The sequence below is a fragment of the Parasteatoda tepidariorum genome, chromosome X1 (assembly GCF_043381705.1).
Source record: "Parasteatoda tepidariorum isolate YZ-2023 chromosome X1, CAS_Ptep_4.0, whole genome shotgun sequence".
Lineage (NCBI taxonomy): Eukaryota > Metazoa > Arthropoda > Arachnida > Araneae > Theridiidae > Parasteatoda > Parasteatoda tepidariorum.
In genome coordinates, this window is record NC_092214.1 from 39328436 (window position 1) to 39353611 (window position 25176).

Genomic DNA, 25176 nt, shown 5'->3' on the forward strand with positions numbered 1-25176 from the left:
AAAAATAATGTATAGGTTACATAGGGGGGCATAAGAATTTTAAAAAGGCTTAGGTGGGGCATGGCACAAAAAAGGTTGGGAAACATTGTTTTAGAGTCTCAAAATGAGGTGAAATCCGCGTATGCATTTAGAATATAGCTCGGTTGTTCTCGAACTCATCCGCTACCCCTACTAAACTAGAGCGAGGCGTGCATGCTGTTTCGTTTATATCTTTCGAACAAAGTGTCTTACCATTCCAAAAATTTGGAATTAATATCATTATTGATTATACTTCACACTGTCGAAATATAAAAAAAAATCAAAGATGCCCAAATTGCAAAAAAAAGTTGTTTTTTTAAAAAACTGAATTTTTTTATGTCAAAAACAAAAAATTTTATATTTTAATGCTGATTTTCTTAAAGTTTGAGAAAAATCACTTCAAGAAAGTGTATTTAAATATTTTTGTCGTTGGATGGCAATACGTTAAAAAATAACTTGCGAAGTCGTGTGCCCAAAAAAGCGAAATTTTCAAAAATTCGTATAGTCAAAAATATGCAATTTAAACAAAAACGCAAAAATACGTGTCGATTTATTTTCAATAAAGAACAGTAAAAAAAAATAAATTAAATCATTTCCGTATCATAGGTGTAAATTTTTTATGGATTGCCCCATATATTATTATGAATTGAATTCGGAGCCCTTCATTAGCAAATTATTCATAGAATGTTTTTTAAACACTATTATTCCTATTTTAACACGATTTTCACCCTTTTGTGAGATTTTTATAGACAAAATAATGGAGTAATGAGGAAGAAAAAATTTTCATATGGAGTTAGGGGAGAGAGAATTTGGCTAATTTATGGTTAAATTACTGTGCGCTCTTACAGAAAAGGCGTCTTATAAAAAAATATTGATGCTATCCTTATAACATGTTAGAGTTGTATTTCATATTATGAATTGAATTTGGAACCTTTCATTAACTATTTATTCTTAGAATATTAATTTCTTAGAACAATTATTCATTTTAACATGATTTTTCATGCATGGGAGTTTTTAATATATTAAATAACGGAGTAATGAGAGTGACAAATTTTCATGTTGCGTTTGGAGAGAGAGAGAGAAATCGACTAATGATTGATTACATTACTGAGCGTTCTTTATTGTGAAATCATAGTATCTAACAACTAATTTTTTTCAAGAACTCAATGGTGCTAAACGCAAGATGGAAAGATATTGACACAATTTTTAAAACGCGTTTCATACTTCAAAATGATATCTCATATTATAAATTGAATACAGTTCATTAGTAAATCCTTCAATGAATATTAAACAATAGTTGAGTTTGCAGTAGAATCAATATGAAACGAGTTATGAATTATGTAACTGAGAAATGTAAATGAATAATGTGAATAACACAGAAGATTCCTTTTATACATTTTTTTTTTAATTTAAATTATGATAAATTTCAATAAGGAATTGAAAAAATATTAGAATAATGCCTTATTTCTAAATGTGACTTGGTTTAACCATCTTATTAATTGAGTAAAAACAGCTTACAGCATCATATTTCATCATTAGCTTGTCCTTCTCCGAAGCGGACGCCTCTTCTAACAAGACAATTTATTCCGGTCTCGAGGGTGCTCACTTTACCGAGGATTCGATATACTATAAAATAAGGATAAAATAATGCCATGAAGTAAACATTCTAGTTCAAATCGTTGAACAATATGATTTATACTATGAACCTTTCGTGATAAGCTGTCAAAATATTGTAATAAATTTGTTTTCTTAAAATGGATGCAATAAGTAAAATTTTTTGTAAAAACCATATAATTATCTAAGACTTTCTATTTTTCAAAAATCTTCAAACATATTTCTGAAATGGAGTCTGTTCCTAGAACCTCAAAAAAGTTTCATTTGCAATGATGAGTTTGCAGAAAATTTGCATAATTCATTAAAATATTGGTGGCATGGTTAAAGCTTTTACTAAGATGGGACACCGGTATCCCCTTAATGCAATTATTTTTCTGATGCTCTAATTGTGGGTAAAAAAAATATTTTAGTATTTATTATTTAAAAAAGACAGTCTTATTGTTACATAAAAATCCGTTAGATTCTCGGAATTATCTTGATTCCAAAATATAAAATCCAAAAGAGTAGTTCGATTTTTTTTTCATTCGTATGAAAAAATTTATCAATAATTAATTTTGTAAATTAATGGAATATTAATGATAAATAACTGTTTTTCTTAGATAATCTAAGCAATTAAGGACAAATTTGAAGAAAATATTGTTTGAAAGTGAGCTGTGTAGGAACGATTTTTCCTGTTAGCAAAAAACGACAACAGTGTTTGTTGCTATATTTCATAACCATAAATGATTAAAATGCTAAATATAATATTTTTCACTTTTTTAATCTAGAATAATACAGAAAAATTAAAAATATATAAAAAAAATATGATTCATAAAATTTATAAGTAAAATGGCTAAATTTTTCATAAATATTACTTCAAAAACGAATCTTACATATTTTAAATTTATGTACAATTACTTTTTATGTATTCATTTAATAAGATACATTTGTAAATAATACTTAAAATACAGCCATTAAAGAACATTAATTTTAAAGCAAGTCTAGAAAACAATAAATAAATTTCCAAAGAAAGCACAGGTAGATAATTCATTTTTCATTTTATTTGTAAAAATATTCATATAGAGGAAAGAAAAGGCTAAGGCAGAAACAGCATTTGAACTGAAGAAAGATAGGGACTCCTCTTTGCCTTATCTATGGATTTTTCCCTTTTTTTCTTGTCAGATTCAGAGAAAAAGTGAATTTGACTAGTAAGGAGAATTTCTCTTGCGGCAAAATAATAATGTTATCCTTTCCCTTTAGGGACCTTCTTGTTCTTATCATTTTTTTTCGAAGCAAAGAATAGAGATGTTGCTCTTTCCTGTTGGCAAATCGTTATATTTATCACTTAAAATCATATATTCAAAAGCAATGATGAACTTTCATTTTTAGTTTTAAATTAGTGTATTATTGTATTATTTCCTTGCATTAATTATTAGTTAAAGGGAGACTAACGATTGAATTTTTATATATGTATATATATATATATAAAAACACGAAAAGTATGGAGACAAAACAAAATTTAGCAATGGACAGTTATCAGCGAGAGTTTTTTAACCAGGAAAAAAGTACTAGAGACAAAACACATGATTTTGTTATAGCTAAATAAATAGTACAGTGAGAATTGTTAATTTGGTAAGTAAGATAATACGATAGATATTAGAATATGTTAAATTGCATTTTAACTTAACTATAACTTAAATACTGACTTAAATTTTAGTTTATTTTTCGCAACACATATATAACAGTATCGAGGTTTTACATTATGAAGTTTTATTTTTCTTTAATTATATTTTCATCTCCAAATATAAACAGTTACAATTTCAAAAATGAATATTTTTATTCAAATATCAAAATTGTATAAGTTCTATATTATAAGCTATCCTATATATTTATTTACATGAAATTATGCAATTTTCGAACTATATTTTTGAACCATGGCAAATTTACTGTTGTTTTTTCAAAAAAGTTTATTGAATATTCGATAGTACATTAACTGCAATGAAAGAGCAAAAGTTTTAGACTTCTAAGCAATACGCTCCTGGAAAATGTCTATACGGAATATTATCATTTTTTTCTGTTATATTTCAATTGAACTCGAAGAATTTTAATTAAAAAAATACATTTAGTTTTTATAATACTTGCCTTGTAATCCTTATAAATGCTAAAAAACATTGCATTTTTGCATTTGTTTTTATAGTTTACAGAATCAAATACTATTTTTCATAATTGCAACTTTAATAAATTCAATATATCTCAAATTGACACAAGCATTGACGTAAAATTTTATCGTATAAAATACGTTTAAAATGGTAAACGTTTCAACTAAACGTTATTTAAAAAAAATTTTAAAAAGGGAGGAAAAACTAAAAATCACATGCAATTTAATTCTTGTTTTTTTTTAATAAATTTTATTTATTTATTTATTTTGTTATTTATTTTTGCTTTACTCAACCAGATAATATTTTCTATCAAAAAAATACTCATTAAAGGTTAACTTATGTCTGATTTTGGAGCAAGCATTAGCGAAAAATAGTTTTTAAAATCGTCTTGTTAATTTTTAAACTGGATTCATTCAATGAATGTAAAAAAATTCTATTTGCATTTGTTTTCTATTTTTAAACAATTATTTCTTAAATATTATTTAAGATTAATAAATTTTTAACATACAATGGGATAATTAATTATATTTTTTCCCAAGATGCTTCGAGAAAAAAAATTCTTATAAAATCATCATACTATATCGTATTTTAAGAATTAGAATATCAGAATCATAATTCTTGTAATAAAACCAAAATATACGGTATATAAACCATTCATTCTGGTTTTCAATTTCCTCAAAGGCTAATTTTACTGAAGAAATTATTTTTTTCTATGCTCTAAGGTAAGTTAAAATTACCGAATTTCTCCATATTTATCTACTTTTTATATACATTAGGAAACAATATTTTACTGTTAATTTTACCAAAATTAATACCAAGGAGCTTCGGTAAAATCACCACGTTTTTTTGGTGTTTCCATAGAAACAGAAATACTTTAAACCATATTGAAAGTGCCCCCAAAACCACATTCTCATGCTTTTGAAGATACTTTTGTGCTCAGTGTAATATTTCCTATAAAACGTTTCTGAGTATTATTACTGTATAATTCTCCGGAATTCCCATTTGATAACAATAATACAGAGAACAATCTGATTGCTTCCTTTGAAATCCTGGTGATTTTCATCATTAACAATCTTCCGAAAGGAATGTAAGAGCGACTTATCATTATATTGAGTCAAGCACTCCGATATTAGAAATAAGTAAAGAAATAATGTGCGCCTTAGTGGCAGGGATTTATTTTTTAATTTAAGAATGAAATGAAGCACAAAGGAATGTACAAAGACATTTTCATCAAATTAAACCATCATTTAGAAAACAGAACGTTATAAAAGTGCAGGAAAATATATATTTTAATAACTACGTTTTTAAGCATTCTTTTTAAACTACATGAATGATGTATGTAATAGACAACGGAAAATTTTAATAACTTTTGACCATATAATTTGATTGCCAAGTAAAATAGTATTACATAATATTAAAATAATCATATACTTAAAGATTTAAAGGAATAACTTTTAAAATGCTAATTAATAAGGACAGCTGATATTTTAATTTAAGTAAAAAGACACAAAAACGTAATTTCATGAAAATTATACTTAGTTTAATTTTTAATTATTTCACCCTGCATATGAAACCATTTAGGCCAAAAAAATATTATATATTCATTTATAATTATTCCTATCCGTGAAATAATGCTTAATTATAAAAATAATTTATTTGAAGATAGTTTACAGTGAAATATATTTAAGATAATTTGAAATTTTTTTTATTTTAATTTTAAGACTGATCTATAAAGTTTTAAATTAAAAGATGTAGAAACTTTTACTTTAAGTGCTTTTAAATAGCAACATTTTTAAATGACTAACCCTCTCTTCCATTTGCAAGGTCAAGAATATGAATCTTTCGAAAAAACAGTAAGCTTTATCAATCAAAGTCTAAGTGTTAGTGTCTAATTTCTTAACTTAAAATATTGCCTAATTCTGAGTGCAATTTGTGAAAAATTATGGTAAAGAAAACCAGTACTCAGGGTGCCTACGCTTTTTACCATAAAATTTCACGATACAAAAAAATCTGAAATACAGTAATTGCTACAGTAATATTTGCTGAATTTATGTAATCCAGTAAACATTTCTGTAAAAATTAAGGTACAAAATTCTTCAGTGAAAATAAATTTTATGTTAAAAATTGCCGGCACTCTGAGTGTCGGTATACTTTACCGCAATTATGAGGAACTGTTTTTACGGTATTCTCAAATTAATTAGCATACTTATGGCCATTTTTTCATACACGGATTGAAATTGCAGTATATAATCTTATAGCTAAATAATCTTATGTGCAATATTTCTGAATAAAGCAACATTATTTTTTTCAATAAAACCAAAATATCTTGTATTTAAACTATTGATTTGGAAAGTTTTCTGTTCATAGAGCAAAGGGCTTACCAAAAATTCTCGTTTTCCAAATAATAGTCCTTAATGTCCATTATTTAATAAAGAAATATAAAACTGAAACTTAAGTTTATCCACATAAATGGTTTTTATACCATGATATATGTATCATGATAAAATTATCAATTATAACTGCGTATACACAATACTTTTCAAACATTATAAAACCATATTTTATTTTTAATTTAACAAAAATGATTACCAAAGTGCTTCGAAAGGAACTATCGAGCCATAATTTCAACTCATTTACCATAATTTCAACTCGGTAACTTTTTCCATTATTTTTCTTTTGCGGCCCAACTTTTTTTCAGTTTAGATTAAAATCACACTTTAGTAAATGGTTAAAAACACATTATATCAAAATTTCTTTAAGTGGACTCGTCTCTTTTAAGAATTTATTTCAAGCTCGCTACAACTTTAAAATGATTCACTGAAAATGACAATTCAAAATCAATATCAATTTAAACTTTCCTAACTTGAGAACCAAAATGCATCGAAACTTTCCTCTAGCATGCTTTTAAATTTTATAGGTAATTAATTATGCATTTCAAATTATTTTTCTTTTCCTTTTAGATATTTTTGATGAGAAAACTGATGCAAGGAGATAAGGCAAATCCTAAAACCATTCTAGCTAACAATTATCGTCCTCCACAGCCTCTCTACAATCGCTCCGTCCGAACAAATGTGTTCAACCATGACATCGGAGTAAGTTATGTTAGAAAGTGTTCCTTAAGGAAACATTTTATTAGCTTCTCACATCGCTTTCCAATTTTTATCGCTTCACAGTACCTTCTTCCAATTGTAACTCTCTGTCTGAAATATATATACCTCAGCTGCACGAAAGATTAAGCAGTTAATTGGAAGAAGGGGAATAATGAGAGGCGAAATATAGTGCTGTTCTTTATTTTTGGACTAAGAGAATGAGAAATTAAAAAGTTCACTCGTCTCATAAGTCAAAAGTTGAATAATACGTTTAAAAAGTGCGTTTTGTTTAGCTTTTAATAAGCTTAATTTAAAAGTATTACATGATTTTAGGAATCTGATATTCAGTTTTACTTATAATAAAGCGCCTGCATTAAGCATAAAGAGCATGCAGGCCAATTTTTATTTAAACCAGCTCCTTACTGGTCACCGACTGTTCGGGACCTATCAACAAACATATTTCAGGAAATCAGCATCATGCAATTACTGTGGAGTGTTTGTTTTGTTTTTTGTTTTTGTTCATTTACGTCGCTCTAGAGCTGCACAATGGGCTATTGGCGACGGTCTGGGAAACATCCCTGAGGATGATCCGAAGACATGCTATCACAATTTTTGATCCTCCGCAGAGGAGATGGCACCCCCGCTTCGGTAGTCCAACGACCTGCACGCGAAGTCGAGCACTTTACGGAAGAACAGTTTAACGCGAACCAATACCGCACACCCTCGGTCCCCACGCAGAATGATCCAAGTGGTCACCCTCCCACACACTGACCGCAGCCAGTGATGATTGACTTCGGTTATCTGCTGGGAACCGTGTCTTAACGATCAGTCCACTGCAGGGCTACTGTGGAGTGAGACAAGGCATTAAACATCTTCGACAACAACATTAAGCACTTCGTGGAACCCACATGAATAACTACGAAGAGGAACACCAATTCTTTGCTATATTAACCTGCTGGAAAATTGTGACTCAAATTATTAAGCAAACCCTCGAGGACATTTTAGCCCCTGATCAACTGACCCCAGTAATGAACCAACAATAGAACAAGTCATGTTTAATTTATACTAATCAACTTTTAGCCTTACATTTTGAAATTTTATCAACTTTTGATTTTTGACTTCATAGACTTCTAGTCAGACTTTTACTTTTAGACATTTACACTTGGGACTTTTAGCTTTCATTGATTTTAGTTTTGAGATTTTTTATCTCTTGTTTCCTTATTATTATAACCATTCAATTCTCGACATTTACACAGGCGCTATTGGNTTTACTTTTAGATATTTACTATTTGGACTTTTAGCTTTCATTGATTTTAGTTTTGAGATTTTTTTTTATCTCTTGTTTCCTTATTATTATAATCATTTAATTCTCGACATTTACCCCGTCGATTTGGATTTGGTTGCCTTTAAAACATGTTTTTAATTGTCAAATGCTATAGTTAATCCACTTTTAACTGATTACCATCACTGCCATTTGGCAAAATTTTACTGTAATTTTTGTTTTTAGAGAAATTTTTTAATGTAATAATTTAACTTTTATCTCCGAATTCCCCCCTGGGTTCAACCTATCTTATAACAATAGTTTTTTCTTCCTTCGTGTCTTGTTTTGAAATAAGTGGAACGTTTGGTGTATGTTTCAAAATTTAAAAGTCAGAAAGAAGCGTAAAAAACAATTTTTCAAGTTTTTTCCTTCTTTTTTTAATATTGCTAAGTCGGTTACTCTACAGCCTCTATACAATCGCTCTGTTCAAACAAATATGTTCAACCATGACATCGGAGTAAGTTATGCTAGAAAGTGTTCTTAAAGAAACACTTTATTAGCTTCTCGCATCGCGTCCCAACACCTTCCTCCAATTGTAACTGACTGAAGTATATATACTTGAGCTGCAGGAAAAATTAAGCAATTAATTGGAAGAAGGGAAATAATGAGAAATGAAACATAATGTTGTTATTAGTTTTAGAACGATGAGAATAGGAAATTAAAAAGCTTATGCGTATTGTTTCTGAAAAGTTGAATTAAAAGTTTGAAAAGCACGTTTTGTTTAGTTTTGATAAACCCAATTATAAAGTAATGCATGGTTTTAATCGTTGACGCAGATTGGACACCGGTGTTCCTTCTATACATAGTATTATGACACTTGAATTACAAATAAAAATATATTTTGTTTCTTTAATTGTAAAAAACAGTTAAGTAGTTACCAAAAAATGTGTTAGATTATCAGAAAAACACTTGTATTGTAATATAAAATTCATAAAAAAGTAGTTTGAATATTTTGTTTTTATTCATGCTGAAAAGTTTATCATTATTTGACTTTTTAAATTAAAAAAGAAATCAATAAATGCGTATTTCAGAGAGCAGTAAGTCTAAAATGTTAGTGCAAAGAGCGAATGAAGATTAATATTGATTATAAAAGGAATATTTATTACTGTTTGTAGTATTTTTAACAGATCCTTAGAAGCTGCATAACATAAACATAATGACTTGCAGCTGCATAAAATAAATATAGCATAACTGCAAGTAGTGAAAACCCTATGAAAATAATTTTCTGCTAAATAAATAATTTACTAATGAAATTTTTTTCAATTTTTACTTCTTAGTTTTTCTGCTGATTTAGCTGAAGTTTCAAAATTTGTCATTCAAATCCAATTAGTTACAAATTATGAAATAATTGCGTCTCTAACTTTGAGATTTTTTCGTCGGTTTGAATTTAAATGGAACAAAGTATGAAAAAGTTATTGCATTCGCCATGACATTTTCATTGAGTAAATGTGTTTAATAATTGAGTACAAAGTTTATTTCCATAGATATCGAAAAAATTGCAAAATTATGCATAAAAAATAAGTTTAAGTGGTCTACATTTTAGACTTACTTCATTTTATTTTATTGTAAGCATAAATTTGAATTCAAAAACGCATTCCTCATCGCGGGATACAGAAACATTACGTCTCTACAAATATATGCTTTGAGAAAGTACGCATTTGTGTACGTCTCAAATTTTTTTAATTTATATATTCTGATTAATTTTTTATCATAAAACAAGAAAAAAATATCTTTCATTTTGGGAATCCATTACTTTAACTCTGACGAGACAAGTTAGGATTTTGTTTTGTTCTCAGTGTTCCAAGATGTATCAAAAGTCTATAAAGTTTAGTTGACTAGTTTCGTAATTGATAAAAGTTTTCTTTGATCTGTTTCAAAACATAATTGTTGCATCAAAAATAAAATGAGACTGATATCTTTTGATCTTAATCATAAGAATAATTCTTAGAAACTATTCTGAAATAGAAAATGAAATATAGTCTCATTCACCTGTTTTTCATACCTTACTCATTTAGACTTTTGTTCTGCTAGATTTTCAATTAATTCTTATCTTTTCCTATCGTTTAAGTCTATATAATTTATTTGCAAAAGAAGTATTTAAAAAAATAGAAAGAAATAATTTTCTTTTTTAGCAGACAGGCAAAAGTCTTTTTTTTTTCAAACTGGGTTTTTTCAAACAAAAATTCTTCTACCTGACTAATTAGAAATTAATTAAAAATATTATCCTATAAGAATTTTAAAATGAGGAAAATATTATTTTGTTTTTTAAATTATTTCTAATATATATATATATATATATATATATATAATATTACACGGAAGAATTATCGGGGCTTTAGANTATATATATATATATATTATTGCAATTTTTTCTCTTTCATTTAATTTCTCGATTTTTGTTTAATTTTGGTTTACTGTAAAATGTCTTCCAGATTAAAGACACTTACTAGTGCATTTAGATAACCAATCAATATAATATCATCAAAACTCCACATATATTCATTCATCATATAAATTAAAATAATCAAATAGAGTAAATTATGAAAACATAGTTTTGTGCATGCATGGTAGATTTGAAGCAGGCACTTGATGCATCTATTGCTCCATTAATAAATATACTTGATTTATTTTATACCATTATCATAATATATCAATCCAGGCTTTGTTTACCGGATAAAATTAATAAATTCTTGTTGAAAAATGGAAATCAACAACTATTTGAAAGATGAAAATAAGACGAGCATCATGGATTCATTTAATTTATATACACAGTTCATATATAGATGATTCACAATCTTAACTCATGAAAGTATTTAATAATATAATTATGAAATTAAAAAAAAATTTAACATTAATTTTAATTATTTAATTAAGCACCTTCCCAGTTCAAACTAAAATGAAAAAATAATAATTAATTAGTCTTATGAGTAGAGTTTTTTTTTTAGTTTCTTCTAACGCAATAATGTACTTTTCTTGTTATCTCAGACCGTTATTAAGGAAGTTCTCATTTTAAAAAGCTCCTTAAACTTGTTAAAGAAAAATAGGAGTCACCGTAAAAAAAAGTCTTTCATCTCAGTAATAGTAATAAAAATAGTTTTGAATGAACTGAGAAATATATAATAACTGATACATATCATGTTTTTTATAGGATAACAAGTGTTTCAATTCAAGGAAATTGTTTTATAGAGGTAAGTAAAAATATATGCTTATTACAGTATTAAGTAAGGAGATTGCTTTACATTTGCTTAAGTTAAAGTAAAAATACTTATGACTTTAAATGGATAATTTAAAAAAAAATTTTTTGATCAAAGTATTGCATATTATTCATATATTTACCTTTAATTTAGCAATATATTTCGTTTTACGGAAAAGGACATCGGTATTACTTATGATTTTCACAACCAAGCAGTAAAAATTCAGTTCCGATTAATTTAAAACGTATCATGTCTTTACAGATTTTATGTTTTTTTTTCCTTCAAGAGCATGAGTTATTTACAAGTCTTCGTGATCTTCGATAACTAAATCATTTGTTCTTTGATTTCAAGCAATTAATAATTTGAGGAGCCTTTAGGTTTTACACTGCATAATATCATGGTTAAAATTACGGTATAAAGTACCGGTACTTTGGGTGCATTATCGGTATAACTTTTCTTCACTGTAAAATCCATTTTTACCGTTAAGTATTTTTTACCGCAATTTTTAGAGAAACATATACATAATTTGAGCGATTAATTGATTCTAAGGTAGTTAATACTGTGGAAATTATGGCATATCAGATTTTTTTTTGTTCCGAAACGGGCTCCGGTAAATCTACCGGAACAAGTAAAGGGACCGTAATTTGAATTGAACCTTTATACCGTAATTTGATTTGGTACTTTTTAAAGTGTAGTACCTTATATCTCAGTGTATGTATGTAACATGCATATTTATACATTAAAACAGCCACTGTTCTTTGTCAAGAAATAAAATTATACAATTCAGTCAAACATAATGCTGCGATTCCCAATATTTCTGTACTTGAAAGTTATTAGTTCTACGATATACTAATACTATATGAACAGTTTCTAAATCATTCAAACATTACTAAAATGCAATGTCAAATACATATAAACAGAAAAATGCTTATATTGAAACCAATATGTTGTTGTCTTTTCATAGCACTTTGCCTGAGAAAAGTATTTGAGGTATCAACATTTCCTGAGTGCTGCCCTAAGTTTTAAAATGATTATTATATTTTCTACGTGGTAAATTTGTAGAATTACTATAATTTGAAATATAAGATAATTTACAAACACAACAATATTTGTCAAATATAAAATCTTCAATACATATTTAACTTTGTTTTTATTTCGTATGTCTTGAGCCAAATAGTTAATTAAAAGATGATGAATAATAAGACTCAAGATAGTCTGCTGTGTCATTGATTTAGAACTATGCGAATGAGGAGGAAAAAAGAAACATAGTTACAAGCATTATTGTGAAAGATGAGCTATCAATTTGATCTGTTTTATACCAATCAATTTGATATCAATCTTTTTTATTTTAAAAAAATAAATATAAACGATAATTTTAGAAATGACATTTTAAAATAACTAATTTTACTTTCAAACACAAATAAACAGATTAATTCTTTCCCTAAAAACCCTTTGCTGATTTTTTTTTTCATAGAACTTTTTTATACAAATATTACAGATGATTCTTCTCGGGATTGCTGATTTCTTTTCATAGAACTTTTTAATACAAATATTACAGATCCTTCTTCTTGGGATTGCTGATATTTTTTTCATAGAACTTTTTTATACAAATATTACAGATGGTTCTTCTCGGGATTGCTGATATTTTTTTCATAGAACTTTTTAATACAAATATTACAGATGCTTCATCTTGGGATTGCTGATATTTTTTTCATAGAACTTTTTTATACAAATATTACAGATGGTTCTTCTCGGGATTGCTGATATTTTTTTCATAGAACTTTTTAATACAAATATTACAGATGCTTCTTCTCGGGATTGCTGATATTTTTTTTCTGTTTGCAAATGTTTGCGTAGCAACATTTTCAAAATATAAATTCTTTATTTTATTTTCTATTTCTTAGGTCGTGAGCCAGACCGAAGTGTCGACTCCAGCTCTAGCAAAATCTTTGAAGTGAAGAACCATTGGCTCCGATCAGTGGACGGAAAAATAGTATCTTTTTCCCAAGCTAACATGGCTGGTAAGCGAAAACTTACAATAATCCTATAAAACTTTTGCATAGTAGTCACAATGACGAAACCATTTCCATTAAACACGTTTATGGAATTGAGTGCTTACATTACGTTGCATATGAAAGCGAAATCAATCTATTATTTATTCATACATAAATTACCTTAAAATAATTAATCTTTAAAAGAAAAAAAGGCAGATCCATCATAAAGATCACCTTCAGTCCATACTCAAATGACTCAGTGTTACATGGGTTTAAAAACAAGATTTCTTTCATTTCTGCATTCAGAGTACTTAATTTAATGAAAATTGACTTTGACTGCAAAGGAAAATAAGAGGCTATTGGATGAAAGCGCCATGTTGGATAGCAAAAGTTGAAGAAAACGAAAATATTTATGAAAACACTGCCTCAAAAAACAAGACAAAAATTTGCAATTAGCTAAGTTATACTATTTATATGAAAATAATTATTTTTTTAAGAGACAAAATTAAGAAATTATACAAGGTGTACAAATAAGGTATGCAATATACTATTCAATCACCATTTCAACAATTCAGCATTGCGCACTCATCATTCAGCATTACAGCTGGCAGAAAATAAATTTTACCTCATTGCTGTTCTCAGAAATGTGATTTGCTGAACGGGAAGATCAACTGAGAATGAAAATCAGAGATTTATGCGATATGAAAAAAATGCCGAAAGCGAGCACATCCGTTTAAAACACTCATAGAAATCAAGACTAAATTGCGCTATTGACTAAATTTAACTCTGTGTTTGAAAACAACTACTTTTTTCTTAAAGAAAAAAAAATCTATCCATTATACAATATCAACAATTAAATTCATTCAACAACCATTTCAACGTTGAAGCGTTACGTATACTTGCTAGAACGATAAATAAGTTTTTCCTGTTTGCTGTATTTCTTGTATGATTTAAAATAATATTTGAAAGTCTTGTTTTTAAGTGTCGAACATATCTAAAACAAGATTTCGAGAAATTGATGTCTATATCAGTGGAGTAAAAAGCAATATTTTTTAATAGGAATTTGTATAACAATGTTGCAAACAAACAGCTTATTCCATATTTATTGCATTCATCTTTATATAGAATGGTAACTGTCTGCAATTAGTTCCACGCGAGTTTTGAGAAGTGTTTGAGTATCCGTTCTTATCCATCTACTGGGCTTTTAATAACTCTTGAATAGTTAAGTAATAAAATACAATATAAGTAAAATACAATACAATACAATACAATGCAATGCAATGCAATGCAATGCAATGCGATGCGATGCGATGCGATGCGATGCGATGCGATGCAATGCAACGCAACGCAACGCAACGCAATGCAATGCAATGCAATGCAATGCAATACAATACAATACAATACAATACAAAACAATACAATACAATACAATGCAATGCAATGCAATGCAATACAATACAATACAATACAGTGCAAATACACTACAATACAACACAGTCTCGCAGTGGACTGATCGTAAAGATACGGTCCCCAGTAAGTCAAGCAACACTGAATGCGGTCAGTAAGTGGGTGGGTGACCACATTGATCAGCCAGTGAAGGGACAAAGAGAGTGCTGTATCAGTCTTATCGCTAAACTGTTCTACAGTAAAGTGCTTGATTTTGCGCGCAAGTTGTCAGGCTAACAAAGCAGGGTAGCATCCCCTCGGCAGAGGATTAAAATTGCGATGGCATGTCTTCGGATCATATTCAGGGATGTTTCCCAGACCGTCGCCAATAGCCCATTTTCAGCTCTAGAGCGACGTAAATAAATTACCTACCTACAATGTAATGTAATAATAATAAAAATACTATAATATACAATAAAAGTAAAACACAAATCAAAACAAAAACCAGTTGATTCCTCAAAAAATATAGGAATGCATAAACATTTTATTAGGAACTTCCATCTTCCAAATAAACTAATTTGGGAGGAAATTAATCTCCTCCTTTTGCAATCTCAATGGTAACTGGCCAAAGTTCTAAAACGTATTTGTTTTCCCCTCTTAAATATTAGTTTTCGATCCCTAATGGGCACATTTTATATCATTCCTTCTCAAAGATAGTCAAATTATTCTGCAATAAAGGTGGTCATTACAGAACACTCCATTCATTAACCACAGTATATAAATCCGTTTCTGCTGCGCTAACTACTAAATTAACAATTTGACTACCGTACAGTGCACAAATTAAAAAAAAAGAGCATCTTTCTCGGAATAATGATTGGAAATTCATGTTTCGAACTGGTTCGAGGGTTTAGTCTTAAATACTTTTATTAAATTCTGCTACCATACTGATTTCTTGCTTAAAATATACATGCCACCTAATGCCGATCAAGTGCTTCAAATTTCAGTTTTTTCCTCTTTATTTTGAGAATCAAAAATCCAAATAGGTATAAAAAGACGTGTTTATTCAGAAAAAGTATGTTTTTTTTGTTAGATTTCTTAATTTAAATATCGCCAGCAAAAAAATGTCAGAGTATTTAGGTTTAATCATTCGAACCATTAAGAAAACAACATATTACGTAATAATCTGAAAATTAGATGAATAGTTAAGTGCGATTTTCTCATTTTTTTGAGCTCTGTGCATACGATAGAAATTTATTTCTTTAGTTCGTTGATTTAATATATTGTTCATAAAAAAGTACTTAATATAAAGTGTATTAAAAATACACAGGTTAATCAAAATGTGGTAATTAAGAGGTTAGCCCCTTCCTTCTCGTTCCCGTGAAAATGACGGGGTGAGATTTCGCCCGCTATTTCTCGCTCCCCTGATATTGACGGGCTGGAGTGTTCAGTAGTAACGCGCCAATAAGAATAAGACTAATTAATTTCTTTTGCCCGGAAAAAATTTTATTTCTCATTTTGCACACCTGATGGCAGTAACAGGATATTTTTAAGGTAACTGTAGATAGTTAGTTTATTTTAAACTAGTTGCAGCACTAATCAAATGTGTAATACAAATACAAAAATAAAAAAATAGGCACTTTTATGATCATTTTCTTGAAATTTAACCTATCGTTAAGGGGTTAATTAATTGACTTGTAAATAAGATGAAATGCGATTCCTTCAAAGTTTATTTATAGTTTAATAGTTGCATTTTTAAAACAACATTTTTGAGAATTAAAGAACTTTATTTTGGCTTCTATATTTTAAGACATATATATTAAACTAAAACCTAGTAAATTAAAGTTCAACATACGATAAAACCAGTAATAAAAGGCCTCTACCATTTTTACGGTAAAGCATTCAATAATTTACTTAGTTTTCGACAAAAATAATGTGCTTGAAGCCTTTTCTTTTTTTTTTTATCCTAAATCAATGTACTCTCTTTAAAAATGCGGACTTTTTTCATAGATGATTTCCTTTAATTCCTCAAAAGACGATGTTGAGTCACGCTTGTAACTAAATAAATGTTTTTAAAAAAAAACGAAGTTGTAAAACTACGCAAGGGAAAAAGTTTTCGGATTCAAAAAAGTTTCGTTTTTTTATTTTTTGATCATATGCAACTCCCAAAAAAGGTCTGAAGAAAATTACGCGCTTCACAAGACAACTCACGCTTTGCTCCATAAAAATTCGGCAAAGAAAAAATGAAGTTAGATAGAGAGGAAAAAAAACTGCAAGTAAGGCACTAGCTAGGTTCTATCATCATAAAAAGGAAATGCCTAATAAATGAATAAAAAAAGAATCTAGATATAGAATAAATAAAATATCAAAATACATGTATTCCAATATCCAGTAGCATTAAGTACATGCAGAAAACGATACGTGTCAATCAATTCTTGCCAGCTGTTACGTTCTTCGCTAGAAAAAGTCTAACACTGTTTTTCATATCGAGAGCAATTTTTTTTTCTCTTTTCTTTTCATCATTTTTCTTTTTGTTTTCCTTTTTTAGCTTTCATATGATTGTGAATTCAGCAATTTGATTTGAATAATGAGACAGGCTGCCTCACTGGTCCAATGCTTATAAAATTCTAAGGATCTCAATGTAAACCTTGTTATCATAATGCTTTGGGAGTCCATTTTTATTTTGAATGGTAGATTCAACATTTTCAGGTGAAAACTGTTTTTAAAGGAAAAAAAATATCAAATAGATATTTTTAAATCACTGAAATGATTTCTTGTATATCAGTGCGCTGAAACATTTCCTATATTTTTTGTGGGGAAAGGGATTTTGTGTTTTTTTTTATTTACTAAGGAAGGTAATGTGTTTGAGGAAGAAGTTAGACAAAAATAATTTCACTTTTATGAATTCTATAAATTCTATAAAAAATTATGTATGAATACAGATTCTATGTTCGGTAAACATAAAATAATTTTGTATAAAGATGTTAACAGTAATATATGAAAGAAAATATATTTTTCAACATTCCAGAAATCTGTTATAATTAAACAAAACTGCTGTTTGTAAAATAAATAAGTAAAATCTGGATACTTGAATAAAATATTTTATTTGCAGTGATAAATTTTGAAATCCTGCTTTTAATATGTTTCTGATCTTTTTTTTCAAAAAAAAGAAACGTGATTTTATTATTGAATTGCTATTTTTAGTCCAAATAGGCGCGTTAAGTTACACAAATAATACGTCATCCCTGACTAGAAAGTCTCTCCATTTTAGTGCTGCTAGTAAAAAGATCCTAGTCTCGTTTAAATATTTATGCTTTCGAATAAATTTCATTCGGCCTCTTTTTGCTTTTGTTCTGCATTGCAACCACTTAGAGTCATTTCATGGTGAAAGATCTGCTATCGATACTTTAAAAATGTTTCTGACACTCTAATATACTGTTAGTAAATGGAATATGAGTCCATAGTGATGCGATTTTCCAATCTCTACACTTTTCCCCTCCCATTTACCATAGATACCAAAAATCTTACTTTTTTCACACCGCAGTACGTTTCAATAGGAATAGGAAATATACAGGCTCGGGGAGAAATCAATATTACATTTACAAAGAGTATAGTTCCATTGTTATTGGCTTAGAGTTTCTTTCATTGTAGAGTTAAAATTTGCGATTTGGTTTAGCTAGCAAATTTTTCAGAATTCTTATAAAGTATTTTACTATGGAAGTATGAAGCTTTTTTCCTCATCATTTCATGACTTGCTTTGCTATCATAACATTTATTATTTTAAAATAAGTATCCACCAGATTTATATTTTGTACTTTAAAAAAATAGCAAATATCACAGAACAGGCAATAAATTTACTATAATATTCACCCTATCGACCAAATTTATATGTAATTATATATCATAATTGGTAATTATCTAAAATGATATCAGTCTTTTATCTTCACAGCTTAGGCACTGTAAATTATTCCATAACATTTGGAAATGTACAAAAAAAAAATGATTGCATGTTTTGGATTTTGTCAAGATTTTTTTTTGAGCATATTAACCCTATATAGGGCAATTTTTTCTAGTATTGTTAAGTTAATTTTTTGGGGGGGAGGGTGATTATGATTTTTAATTAAAACAGGGATTCAGTTTACTTCTTATCAAAAAGACAATTTTTGGTGAGACAGTAGCTTGGAATTTCAAAATATAAAATATTGACCAAAGTCAATTGTGAAGAATTTATAATCAGCTTTAAACTTCTGTGCTACAAATAAACTCAAAGAGAAATGATCAAATGAATGGACGCATAACGCTCCAGAAAGAATAGCTCCTCAGAGCTAGATTTATTCTTAACCTCATAATAGCATTAATTGTTACCAACATTTGAGTAACCAAATCCCTTTAATGGTATTTTAATAATGGTTATAATTTTTTTCTGAAACTACATCAGAAGATGACTACGCAAATCATAGGTCGGAAAGTAGTTTTTCACCGACAAGTAATCATTAATGAAATTGGTCGAAAAAATACATCCCCCGGTTTCATAAAGGGTTAAGCAATAATCAAACGCAGAAATAATTTATCTCAGTGGCTGGGAATTTCAAAGTTTAAGGAATTCACTATATTCTATTGTAAAGAATTAGCCATAAATCAAAATTTCTGTGCTACAAATAAACTCGGTGGAAAAAGATCAAATGCACTAACGTGAAGTGCACAAGAGCAAGTAGCTCCTCAGCCTAAGTCTCTCTTCATGTTTTAACAATAACCTTAACTACTATCTGCATTTATGCAAATAAATTCCTTCATTGATATTTTTATTATGATTATTTTCAACAGCTATCTCAGCAGATGACTTTGCAAATCATAGTTTGGAGAATAGATTTTCATCAACAGGTAAATATTAATGAAGTTGGTCGAAAAAATACTTCCCACGGCCTTATAAAGAGTTAAGCAATAATGAAACAACTACATAATTTATCTTAGCTGCTAGGAATTTCAAAAAGTTAGGATAATTGACAATATTCTATTGTAAAGAATTGACAACAAATTTAAACTTCTTTGTTAAAAATCAAATGAATTAATGCAAACTACACTAGAACAAATAGCGCCTCAACGTAAGCCTTTTCTCTTGTTCCAAAGATGGCCTTAACTGCTATCTACATTTATGCAAACGAATTCCCTAATTGCTATTTTATTTTCGATTATTATTTTTTTCTGAAACTACATCAGCAGAAGGTTGCGTAAATCATTGTTTCGAAAATGGCGTCTCATTAACATATAACAATTAATGAAGTTGAAAGGAAAAATGCTTCCCATGGCATTATAAGAATTAAGCAATAATCAAACACCAGCATAATTTGTCTTGCACTCTCAGAAATGAAACTCTCTCTTTTGAAGATTCAACAATTCTTGAGCTATATTTCGTAAATTTTGAAAATAATTTCCTCACGAAATCAGGTCATTTAAGACAAAATGCGAACCATCAAGCATAGTGCGAAAACAGTTTCTAAAAATTGAAATCTCATTGGAGTGCATTGTGGAGGATTGTTAACTAGAATGATGAATGTGGAATGAAGACTAGACGATCGAAAACAAAGTGACTAAAGAAACTGACTGCTTGTATGGTGGTCAAGGAGAAGGCCACGTACCAAAAATAACTTGGGATTGAAACTTGTTTCGGGCATGGATATAATTTATCTCATTGGTCTACGTGTTCTTCTTGTGTAGTTAGGGAGACATTGATCCATTTATATGAAGCTCACAATACAGTGATTATTAGAAAAGTTATATACTTCAGGCACTAGGAATTTTTTTTTTTTTTGATAGAAAATCTAATGACGAAAGATTAATTTTGACAAAATTTGTTTCTTCGAAGAATATTGCGTCGTTCTTCGTTGAGATTCGTTTCTTATTTCGTCACTTTAACAAAACGTTCACTCGGAGCATATACGAGGAAGCTGTTTCGTCAAAAACGAAGAAAGTTTCATAACATTTGAGTATCCATATTTTACAGTGTACATAAAAACAGATAACAAATAATCATTTTTTTATTTTTAGAAAACATGGAGTATGAACCATATGAGACGGAAGAACCATGAAAAGGTTATCCTACAGAGAGCCTGGAAAAATACCATGGATATCTTACTGGGTTATAGATGTTTAATATCTGCATATCAGTGTATCCTATAAAAAGATCTCTTGTATGAGTCATCAGAGTTTTTACAACAGGAGCTTTCCTTATTAATGGCTGGACTTTGACGTTAAAAATATCACAAAACTCTACAAGTGAAAATAGTGTGAATAATTTTAAAGTATAAATATTTTAATTTTTGTTACGGAATATAGATGCACGTTCTTTTATATTTAAAAATTGCTTATCTGAGTGTTGGGAGTAAGTATTTTTTTCCGAATTCCGAGGCACAGGTAAACATCTCGTGATGATTTTCGATAAAAAAAAAACTTTTCCAGATTCAATTCATAAATATTAAGCACACAAATGCGTGCAACAAAGTTTGAAGTTTTTTTTAATTTTCTCTACGTCATTTTATAGAGATACTGGGGATAAGAGAAGTTTCATCAGTATTTGTTTTGAGAAAGTTTATACCCAACAGTATTCTGAAAGTATTTGGGTAATTCTAATCTAAATATTCCCTAATATCACTATACATTGATGAAGAATTAGTAATAACAAAAAGTGAGTAGTATAAGAATATATATATTTCTTATTTTTCATAATATTTCAAGATATCATATTCTTTAAGCTTTATATTAAAAGGACTGTTCATACCAAGCTGAGAAATAATTCATATCGGTTGCTTATTTGCTCAGGACAGACTGTTATTTGTTGAATGGACATGTGGTGACAAGTGTGTTGTGTTTCTTTAATCTTTGTTTTGTTGTCATGGCCTTGAATCAACGGTGTATCATTTAAAATGATTCAGATTTTAACAAAAAATGTTGTTGGATTTTCATTTTTTAATTATACAAATGTTACAAATTAATAATATTCTTAAAATTACATGAGAATTGAAATATTTGAAAGTTTTAAAATTTAAAGGAACATTTTATTACATTTATTTCTACCACCATTATAACTTTCATTTATTATGTCGTCAATCAGAAATTTTTATATAACTGCCTTCACAATTAATTTAATATAGCATTTAAATAATTCTGATTGCTTATTTGATTCGAAGTTTAATTTTTGGACTACGTCATAGTCTTTTTAAATTTTTAAATGTATTTTTTATCATACCTTATTAACACGAGGTGACAAAATTATTTTTTTCCCAATTCCTTGTAAACTCACTTAAAGAAACTCATTTTTTTCAAAATTTTATATAAAGCGAGTTTCGAATTCCATTGTTATAGACATATGAATTTCTATTTCAAACATGAGATTTTTCTCAATTTCAATAAATAAATAATTTAATAGACAAAAAAATTTTTAAATTATATTCAGTAGTTTCTGAACTAGAAAGACTGGAGATTTCATTTAAAATAATCAGGAAAAGTTTGAATTTCTTGAAAAATTGAAAAAGTTTTAGTATCCACTTGAATGCATACATATTTTAATGCACGTTTTTCTGCATACATAGCCTAAATTCAGTTCTCTGCGTTCCAATTTTATATTATATCACTAACATTTAATTTTTTTAAAATAAAATATTAAGTTTCGTATTTTTTAAAATAAAATATTAAGTTTCGTATTTTTATTTGCGTGTAATAAACTTTAGTGGATTGATATTCTAATGTGCATGCACTGTAAAAAAAAATGTCTGATTAAATGACGGTTACTCAGTACCGGCACTCAGGGTGCAATTACTTTTTATTATAAAACATTACGAAACAAAAATTTGATTTACCGTAATGTTTACGGCGAAGTCACTGAATCACCATAATTAAACATATACTATTATAAAAATACATTTTAAAATTTTACGGTGAAATTGCATTTTATGGTAAAATTAAATTTACGGATGATATACTTCGTACAGTAGTTTGATCTGTAATATTTTTAAATGTGTACAAAGTGTTTTATTTTCATTTATTTACTTTTTATATACAAAAAGTACATGAAATTTTTTGTAATCTTTTATTTCTTTTTCATATACTAATTTATTATTCTTCAAATTAAATGTTTAGATAAACACAATAGTTAACTTGATTTATAGAAATAAAAAGAACTTTTTGAGCACTTTATAATTTTCAATGAATGCCCCAATGAAAAATAAAAAATTCAATTGTCTCTTTAAACTATGTACACTCTTAAAAGTTTTTATTACTGAATGGGAAATGCATTTATTATCGATATCAAAAACATTAGTTAAATAAAAACTCAGACATTTCCATTGGTAAATTTCTGGTTCAAATCTTATTAAGTTTAATTGAGAAAAAAGTTCACCCAATTACCACTTAGTAACCCTTTTAAAACTAATATAAATGAATGTTAAAATTGAAATTTCAACATTCTTTTATCACATTCAAAATTTTACTTTAAGTGAAGCATCCGGCGCATAGAAAACTCCACTTATATTCAGACAATAATAAATTAATAATAAAATCTGACTTTAATTTTAAGAGTTTCGTTAAGACTGAAACAAAATATTCCTACAATTTGCAAAGGCTGTAACGCGGTGCTAAATCAAACCATATTATCGAATAAATCAAACCGTATGCCAATCGCGCCGTAACCAATCTAAATGGAAATACTAATAAATTTAGTACCTTAGTACTCTTTTCATGTAACAGAAAATTTGTACGAGATTATGCTATAAGATTACGATATTATGGTAAGTTATTCCAAAGAATTATCTGGAGTGTAGTTGTTCACATTAAAGATTACTCTAGAAACATTTTTTTTTTTCAAATTTCTATTCTTTCACTCCTTATTTAAAATTATATGAATGATCTTGAATATTAATATCAACATTTTAAATTCCGGCAATTTTACTATTGTTTCAATATTCATTACACTTAATGTGATGGGAAATGAGAAAATAGAAGTTACCCTGTACGCAACAACTAGAAATGACATTTTTAATGAATAATAAGCTGTATATCCAAAGTATATTAAGGAAAAGTGAAACTTTTTACTTGATACCATGATATAAGAACCATATGAGTTTTTAAGGACGGTCCAGTTTTTTATATTTTTTAGTGTAACTTAACTACAATATTTTTTAGTGTAACTTATTTTTTAGTAAAACTAAAGTAATGCATAACTTGAAGTAAATTTAATATAATACACCCTAGAAACAAACAGTATTGTTCAAAAGAAATGAATTTTTTCATACATGCATGCTATGATACGAAAATATTATCGTATTATCCACATGCATTTTGAAAATGCTCTAAATTTGACTTAAAATATTTCGAAGATAGCTATTATTATTCTAAATTTTAAAAGTTTTTTTTTATTCCATCGCTGAAAAAAATATTAAAAGGAAAGGCAAACTTTTATCCTATTTTATATAATTCAATATCAACCTGATTTATTGTAACAGTAAATAACTCAGCGAATATTCACATTAGCGTAATAACACAATTTTTGAGATAATTAGTTGTAACTAATTTCACACAATACTGAATTTCCTCTCACAAATGGTTTTCAGAGTATTTGAGTATTTCAAATATTCTATTTTCAAGTACCTATTCAATTTCTTATATACTCATCTAAGCACAGTAAAGATATTGATATATAAAATCATAAGATGACTTATTATAACTAAAAACAATTGTGCTATTTCTAAACGTTGTAAATGTACCTGTCGTTAAGTATTGAATGAATTCTATAACTATTCAAAGACGATAATATAATCTTCTGTTGTTCCCTGAGTGGAGAATCCCTATTTGCCAAATTCATATTGTTGCGCTATTGTAAGTGTAAGCTTTGTATCAAAATATTGTGTTTGAAATAATAAATTATTGTGTCTGCAAAATGTCTTATTTTCTTTTCTTACAGTAAATTTACACTCAATATTAAAAACTAGTTTTGATGATTATTTTAATATAACTTTACAGTATATGATGATCATATGCCATGAAAAAATACTCATGTTTTAGTTACGGAGATATTTACCCTCAAAAAAGCTTTCTTTTCTTTACTTTTCTTTCTTCTTCTTTCGTTCTTAAGATGCCTTGCTTTTGTTTTGCCTCAGGTGCGAAGCGCAAATTAAAAATTTTGCTCTCGACAAAGGTTGTAATTAATGCGTTACGGACTACCGCAGATCCAAAAGGTATAATTGTGCTGAGATTATAATTATTTACTAAATTAAAAGCTGGATGATATATTTAGACATTTTTTGTTACAAGATCTTCGCTTTGAAAAATAAATATTGCTATACTCAAAGCAAAAAAAGGAAAAGATCAAAATTTATTTTAATTAATTTTTTGCTAGAGCTTATCTGTTTACTAAAAGTTGCAGAGTTTAGTGAC

At 28.1% G+C, this 25176-nt stretch overlaps 1 protein-coding gene across 4 annotated transcripts in view; it reads left to right on the forward strand.

Moving 5' to 3' along the window:
* Positions 1-24680, forward strand: part of LOC107451043 (carbonic anhydrase-related protein 10-like) — a 346734-nt gene extending 322054 nt beyond the window's left edge. Inside the window, exons 8-12 of one of the 4 annotated variants that reach the window (XM_071187551.1) lie at positions 6731-6862; positions 11329-11368; positions 13279-13395; positions 19576-19632; positions 20797-22183. In XM_071187551.1, the coding sequence (XP_071043652.1) occupies positions 6731-6862; positions 11329-11368; positions 13279-13395; positions 19576-19632; positions 20797-20837 (387 nt within the window). In that variant the 3' untranslated portion in view covers positions 20838-22183. Of the gene's footprint in view, positions 1-6730; positions 6863-11328; positions 11369-13278; positions 13396-19575; positions 19633-20796 lie in introns of all 4 variants that reach the window. The other 3 variants (XM_071187553.1, XM_071187554.1, XM_071187552.1) reach the window with 3 other exon arrangements.
* Positions 24681-25176: the final 496 nt, after the last annotated feature.